We start from the raw sequence: 8620 nt of genomic DNA, 5'->3' as shown, positions 1-8620 counted from the left end.
GTTTGTGTTGTAAGTGTTTTGGGGAATTAAGTACCGAAACCATGGATGACAATGCTGTTCGGTTTAATAATAATAATAATAATAATAATAACTTTTTATTTGTATAGCACTTTTCCTGCAAACGTTGCAGCTCAAAGTGCTCCAATCATTATATAATTATTTAGTCATTTAAAGGCAATATTAAAAAGATGGGTTTTTAGTCTTGACTTGAACATAATTTGCTGAGGTTGCATCCCTAATGTAAACTGGCAGTGCATTCCACAATCTGGGTGCATAAAATGAGAATGCAGCCTCACCAAATCTCTTCTTTTGTACATGTGGTACACAGAGAAAACCAGCGTCAGAAGACCTGAGAGCTCTATTGGGCTGATATGCTAGCAAAAGGTCTTTCAGATATTCTGGTGCTGTGCCAGTGAGAACTTTATAAACAAGCAGAAGGATCTTGAAATCTATTCTGAACTTAACAGGAAGCCAGTGTAGAGTCTCTAAAATAGGAGTTATATGAGCTCGTCTGCTTGTTTTGGTTAAAACTCTCACTGCTGCATTTTGGACTAATTGCAGCTGGCCAATAGCTTTCTGAGAGAAGACCAGAAAGGAGACTGTTACTCCAAACGGGTAATAACAAAAGCATGCATTAACACTTCTGCATCAGCTTGCCGGAGAAAATGTTTAACTTTTGCAATATTCCGTAGATGAAAAGAAATTCTAGTGATAGATTTGATGTGAGGCTCAAAGCTTAAGTCAGAATCTATAATCACACCTAGATTCTTAGCTTCATGTTTGCAGTTTGAAAGCAAGGTTCCCATGGTATTTGACAATTTGTCTTTTTGTGGTTTTGGTCCAATGACAAGAATCTCAATTTGTCCTGATTTAGTTGAACATTTTTGGACATCCAAAGTTTTATATCTCGGAGACAATTCTCCAGCGAGCTGAGTGCATGTGAATCTACAGCTGAGTATCATCAGCATATCTATGACAATTTACACCATGTTTTCTGATGATTCCACCTAATGGGATCATGTACAGGGAGAAGAGCAAGGGACCAAGAATAGACCCCTGAGGGACCCCACATGTGATGTCAACATGATCAGAAACAGAGTCTCCCAGGACAACAGAGAAATGCCTACCAGCTAGATAAGATTGAAACCACTCTAATACAAGTCCTGAGAGACCAACACAGTTTTCTAAACAATGTATTAGAATAGTGTGATCTACTGTATCAAAAGCAGCACTCAAATCTAACAAGACAAGAACTGATGCACCACCAGCATCTATGATAAGTCTGAGATGGTTTACGACCTTTACTAATGCAGTCTCAGTACTGTGGTTAGAATGAAAACCTGATTGAAACTTGAAATTGAAATTTCAGAGAACATAATTATCTTGCTTTCCTTTCTTAAGCAGTGGTTTTATAATGGCAGATTTTTAGGGGAGTGGGAAAGATGCCAGTTGATAGAGAGCAGTTCACAATTCGTCAGTTAAACAGTCAAAAATATTTTTGAAGAACCATGTTGGTATTGGATCAAGTGAGCATGTTGAGGATTTCATTTGTGAAACAACTGTGTTTAAAGTATGGGGGTTGATGAGCTCAAATGAATCCATGACAGCAATAGGCATACTTAATTCATCTGGGAGTACCAAATTAGATTTTGAATTCTAAAAATTATATTTCTGATCTTATAATGGAATTTTTTTCTTGAAAGAATGTAGCAAATTCATTACATCTAAGTGTTGAAAACTCATTTTCAACAGGCGCAACTACTGAAGGGTTAATCAGACGATCAATGGTTGAAAAAAGCACTTTGGGGTTACCTTTGTTTTCAGAAATGATATCAGAGAAATAGGTTTGTCTAGCCAACTTCATTGCCCTATTATATGTAAAGATCAGTTTTTTTTAAATGTGATGACCCCAATGTTAACTTTCAGGCTACTGCCACTGTGAATATGGGATGGTTATGTCAAATGACAATAGCCTATAGCAATAGCAATAGAGTCATGGTGAGGTTATTTGAAGGCGGTTTCATTTTGGGAGGATATCACTGAAGGCCTAGGTGTGAAATACTTATTGACACTGCATTATTGACAGTCTTCTATGTCCATGCCAAGATAAAGCAACAGGCTTCTGGTAAACATACAGCACAAATGGAAAAAGTAGCTGAATGGTTGGACCGTTCATACATAACATTGAACCTAACAAAAAACGTTCTGTGTGTATTCCTCCATCAGGTACAGTGGGATCGGCCTGAGGTTACTGTGAAGAAACAGAGGATGGAGGCGGTGTCACATTTTAAGTACTTAAAAGGAATCACTATTGACTCTAAACTGTCCTTCAAAAACACAAACACAAAAACTTGATGGAACCGTCAATTCAAAGAATGACTTTGTTCCATCTCTTGTACTGTTGTGTCACAACCTGGACACAAAAGCTACCATCACAACAAGCTCTGTAAACAAACTCTGAAAGCGCTGGACAAAGGGAATGTAACCTACTGAGCTTTGACAGCTTCGTATGCTTTGCTGCTGACGCCTGTCTGCTGTTTAGAATCACCCATGGCCCCAAAACCTCTTAAGCAGTTTGCTCTATACTGCCAGAGCAGTACCAGGACGACAACAGCCTCAGCAAGGGGGGGTTTAGCTCAGTGCAGTTTAGCTCCACTAAATTTGGCCAGACTGCTTTCTCAATCAGAGCGCCTGGATTATGGAACACCCTGCCAACTTCTTCTTCGGCGTATGGGTTGTTGTTTCCTCTCCACTCCACCAGGCTCGGGGCCGAGGGGCTACCCTTTTACCACCCCGAGACCTGGTTGAGGGGCTACCCTTTTACCACCCCGAGACCTGGTTGAGGGGCTACCCTTTTACCACCCCGAGGCCTGGTTGAGGGGCTACCCTTTTACCACCCCGAGACCTGGTTGAGGGGCTACCCTTTTACCACCCCGAGACCTGGTTGAGGGGCTACCCTTTTACCACCCCGAGACCTGGTTGAGGGGCTGCTCACCCGGGCTATATTTCTGGACACCCCTCCAGAAGCCTCGTCATCGTCTCGTCATCTAATACCGACAGACCATGCATCCCGTTGGGTGGGTGGTACACCGGGCAGTCCAGGATAACATGGTCTGCGGTTTGGTCCTCTGCGCCACACTCGCACGACGCAAGTCTCTCACCCTAACCCTTTTGACTAGTACTGTATGCTAGTTTCAATGCAAACTTAAAAAAGTGGCTAAAGGCAAACCAATCATGTGAACATTAGACATTAAGATTCCAACTATCAGATAGCACCAACAAACATTCTAAACTCAGATTATATTGTCTATTGTTGTATATGTGACACAGTCTGGTGACTGGTGAATTCTCAAGTCGTGCAAATGACCAAATTCTTTAAAAAAAAGAAAGAAAAATCATATTACGAAAGTTTAAGTGTCGAAGAGCCTACTCGGTATAACAAACAACAAACAATTATTTAATCAATAAATACTTATAATTAGTGAATTGGATCCACTGTATCGTCTGCCATAGGCTACTGGGTAAGTGATACACGGCTTGTAAACAAACTTACGTTTGAGGACTTGTTCAAAAGCAAGGGCTGTGTGGTCATCTAATTATCTGTTTTTAGCTGTTTTTAATTTGATGTTCTACCAGCATGTTGTGATGCTGCTAAACATGCAGTTAGATGTTCATAGGGAGGTGCCTTCTTAGCTGCTAGCTACTAGCAGCTGTTTTGCGTGTGTTTTGATTCAGAGCGAGTTTCTCCCATTCTCTGTACCAACATTCAAATAAGCATAACTTCTTTGACTATTTTCAGATTTCAATGTATGACACATCTTTTGAAAACTTTTTTTTTTTTTTTTTTTTAATGACCTTGCCCTACTTGAGGGCTTTGTCACCAGACCCTGTCACATATTTGTATATTTGTATATTTTATAATGTGTTATATATTGTAGTATTGTATTGATGTTGATTGTATCCCGCCCAGGGACTTCAGATGAAAATGAACTATCTAACTAACACTTGTGCAATGACATGTTGTACATTTCCCTGATAAATAAACAAATAAATAATGAATAATATTATTATGTTATTATTATTATATATTATGCCTGTGCATCGCCCCATGAACCCAGGTGTCTCTCTCTCTCCCTTCAACTTCCTTGTTCTTTATCTCTTCCCTGTGTGCATGCACTCCCCAATCTTGAGATTTACTGAGGTACGTTACATTATGCCTGGTATCATAAAAAAACTCAGTCATGCGTAAAGAGATTTCCTCGCCAAAAATAACAATGGCTTCTGACAGAGCTGAACATTAATATTCCAAAGACGAAGAAAAAACATTGGTCTGTGGGTAGATACATACTAACTATGTACATTTTTATGGCATGTCTAATATGGGTAAGAGAGAGAGAAAGGCTGCTTTCTTTGAAAGAAAGTGACAATATCAATGTGAGTCACAATTTAAACCAATGTGATGCCCAACTCCATGTGACTACGAAAAGCTCTGAATTGCCAACTCATATCAAATCTTGGCGCTATGTATAATGCACGAACATCCTCTGACCACTGAGTATGATGCCATGTTCTAACAGCTAAGGACCACACAGGGCCCCAGGGCACGCAGCGAGCCATCACTCCCTCTACCTTAAACTCTACTGGACAGGCTATTCCCTCCACAGCCACCTACAGAACCACAAACAAGATCCAACTGGCTCCAGATGAAGGGAAGGGCTCTTCACTATGTGATCTTAGAATTATAAGGTTCTATCTTAGAATTATAAGGTTCTATCTTAGAATGATAAGGTTCTATCTCCGTCTAGGGCAGTTCAGAGATATTGAGCGTCAAAGTTTTGACATTCCATTATGTTTTGTGAGATGGAACCTTTGTATTTTATGAATGACTAACTCAAAAATGTCAACATTTTAAAAATAACATCACACAGGCATTAATAAACACCTAATGGATCAGATTATGTAAAAAAAACTCAATTTTGACAAAAATTGAGATAGAACCTTATAATTCTAACGTCACGACTATGTGAATGCACTGACAACTTAGTTACTCACGGAAGGCCAAACAAAGAGATGAGCAAACCGAAGATAGTGATGAATGATTTCACTAGGTGCTTTTTGCATGTGAATTTCCATATATCAATATGGGTGTGCAGAGAGAGAGAGACAGGGAGAGAGAAAAGGCAGGACAGAGAGAGAGATGGAGAGAGAGAGAGAGAGAGAGAGAGAGAGAGAGAGAGAGAGAGAGAGAGAGGGGGGGGGGGGGGGGTTGTATTCTTTTTCTTTCATTATGTGGGTTATGCTGCAGTGACAAATTTAGAGTGTCCTGATTTCCTTGAGTCAGTGATCCCCCAGATACCATCCAGATACTCGGAGCACCCTGACCACACAAAGACCACGGTCACAAAGAATTCATGTCTGTGACTGCACACACACATACACACAGCACTCACACACAGAGACACACAGACACACAGACACACACACACACATACACACACATACACACACACACACACATACACACATGCACACACACACACATACACACACACACATACACACACACACATACACAGAGCACTCATCAACGCACACACACACATACACACACACACACACACACAGACACACACACACACACACACACACACACACACACAGACACACAACCAAACCCTCACCATGCAGGCAAACCATACCCTGTCAATACACACACACACACACACACACACACACACAACCAAACCCTCACCATGCAGGCAAACCATACCCTGTCAATACACACACACACACACACACACACACACACACACACACACGCACGCACACACACACACACACACACACACACACACACACACACACACACACACACACACACGGTCAGACCAAACCCTGCCCACACGGACACAAAGACAAACCGACGCTCTGTCAACAAAGCCACACAACGAACACACCAACGTTTGACCACACAGACCAGAAGGAATAAACAACTATAATTAATCTGAGCAACAACACTTCCTAGGCCACATAATCAATGTTTCTTTCTGCTTTTTTTGGAGCTCAACACATGACTGGAGTTACCAGTGCATAGTCCGCTACTTATTTCCTTAATTCCTTGACTGGGTGTGTCCTCCTCACCACGTACTCCAGAAGTGGTGAACTTAAAGATTGATTTCAACTAAAAGTTTCCTTGCAAAAAAAAAAAGCGATGATGTCATTGGGATCAGGGCTTTATTTCCAGGGATTAATTAAGTACATGGCATGTTGAAGTCAACATATCGTGAGTTTAGAATGATACGGTTCTATCTCCCTTTAGGGTAGTTCAGAGATATTGAGCGTCAAAGTTTTTACATTCCATTATGTTTTGTGAGATGGAACCTTTGTATTTTATAAATTACTAACTAAAAAATTTCAACATTTAAAAAAAGATAACACCACACAGGCATTAATAAACACCTAATGGATCAGATTATGTAAAAAACTAAATTTTGACAAAAATGGAGATAGAACCTTATAATTCTGAATGTTTGTATTAATCAATCAATCTAATTAATTAGTCTTTCCATTCCTGTATTTCTCTATTGCCTGTCTAACAAAGTAGTCCCTCTACCTTTCTCTCTCTCCCTCTCTCCAATCCAGCCAATCCCGCTCTTTCGTTGGATCAGACTTGTGTCACCATAGCAACAACTGACGTAACTACGTAACTGCCCCCAAAAAAGTTTGCTGTATGCGTGTGCGTGAATGTGTGTGTGTGTGTGTGTGTGTGTGTGTGTGTGTATGTGTGTGTGTGTGTGTGTGTGTGTGTGTGTGTGTGTGGGGGAATGTGTGTGTGTGTGTGTGTCCATGTGCCTGTGTGTCTGATGAAACCCTCCCTTGTGTTTGAAACACCCATTTTCTGCAAAATATTTATCATGATCTCACCCTCCACCTATCCAATTAACACTAGAACAGCCGTGCCTTTTTACCTACTAAAAGAGCCGCCCTCTTTTTCCAATGCAAAGCCGCTATTTACACACAACGACCACTAGTTGGCCGCTTGTAAATTAGCCTGCTTCCTACAGAAAAACTGCAAAATAGCTTTGTATTAGCTTATCCTGATGTGATGTTGAAAATGTAAGGATACTGGGGTGGTAGAATGCACATATCTAGGAAAAGTCATGAAAGGAAGGTCCTGAAATTTGATTGAGTGCAAAGATATAACATCTTTCTTTACTCACGGCTGTTCTAGTGTTGAGTGTCCTGCGGCTACTCACTCTCAGACCACGTTGTCCACCGTTGCTGTTTCTTTTCTATTCAATATGTTTATGTACCTTGGTATCATCTACGTGTGTGTGTGTGTGTGTGTGTGTGTGTGTGTGTGTGTGTGTGTGCGCGCGTGTTGAGCGTGTGTGTGTGTGTGTGTGGAGTTGGTTCTTATTCACTATGTATTGCTTAAAATAAAGGATAGAACAAAGAAAGAAATGACAACCGATTGATATATAGACAATAGACGAGAAGAGATTGATGACAATAATGTGATTTGTGATGGAGGGGTACGATGACGAAGTTGGAACTACAGAATCCCCCCGGGTCGGTCTCACTGACTGACAAGATTGTTACTTACTTGGGAGGATAAAGACAGACAGGGACTTAACATATAGATAGAGGGATAGAGTGAGAGGAAAGACAAGAGAGAAAGAGGGGGACATGCTGACTGACATCAGGTCAGTCGGACACAAAGGTTAACTGCTGGAGGGGCAGAGGGCAACAGGGGGAGGAGAAGGAAAGAGAGAAAAGGGGAGGATTATTTCCTTTGTCTGTTCATTTCTCCTCCTTTGTTGTTTTACCTTGCTGTCTTACTACCACTCTCTCTCTCTCTCTCTCTCTCTCTCTCTCTCTCTTTCTCCCTCCGCGTCCTAGTGTCATCATGTCCCCTGGTCCATGCCTTCCATGCGTTCCTTTGTCTGTCCAGCGCATTCTTAGAATGGATTCTAGAATGGAGCGCATTCTCCATCTCTCTACATGTTCTCTCTCTATCTTTCTACGGTATATCGGTATATCTCCACCTCTCCTCCTCTCCTCCTATCTTATTTATTTCTCTTGTTCACTCACTCACTCTCTTTATTTCTTTCTTTCTCCCTCTATCTGTGTGTGTAGACCCCTGGTAAAATGGTTGCTATAGAAACAGATTTATTTGGAAATGGAGGGAAGAAGGAAAATTATTTCTACAACAATCTTTGTCTGTCCGTTTATCGCCGTGTGTGTGTGCGTGTGTGTGTGTGTGTGTGTGTGTGGACATTTTCTCCGGGGCTGTTCTCATACACACATCTGAAGTGCTTTATGTTGTATTGCACCTTGTTACAGACGTCGTTACCATGGCGACAGCCTGTGAGGACCACTGACACAATGATAGACACAGTGGCCATGGCAACCCCCAGGATCAGCGCTGGGTAATATGATAATTCATGGTCAAAGTGTCTGATACATTATGGGCACACATGAATATACGGTACCCAGCATTCAAAGCCCTCTCCTTCAAAATAATCTAGCCTCTTTGTGAATCCATCACACAAATGACAAAAGGAAAAGAAAGGAATCTCAAGAGTAACCAAGGGTAACTAGGACGAACAATGGCAGA

The 8620-nt window shown here is 41.2% G+C and overlaps 1 protein-coding gene across 1 annotated transcript in view; it reads right to left on the bottom strand.

Annotated features, from left to right (window-relative positions):
* The window catches only part of kirrel1a (kirre like nephrin family adhesion molecule 1a), a gene marked incomplete at both ends in the record, with an annotated part of 23614 nt that extends 15206 nt beyond the window's left edge, over nucleotides 1–8408 (bottom strand). Inside the window, one exon of the mRNA XM_080543142.1 lies at nucleotides 8357–8408. Coding sequence (XP_080399268.1) covers nucleotides 8357–8408 — 52 coding nt within the window. The remainder of the gene's footprint in view (nucleotides 1–8356) is intronic.
* Nucleotides 8409–8620: the final 212 nt, after the last annotated feature.

The sequence above is a fragment of the Nansenia antarctica genome (assembly GCF_963989245.1).
Source record: "Nansenia antarctica genome assembly, chromosome: 12".
Lineage (NCBI taxonomy): Eukaryota > Metazoa > Chordata > Actinopteri > Argentiniformes > Microstomatidae > Nansenia > Nansenia antarctica.
The sequence above is the reverse complement of the archived record's forward strand: the minus strand, read 5'-3'. Positions and strand labels throughout refer to the sequence as shown.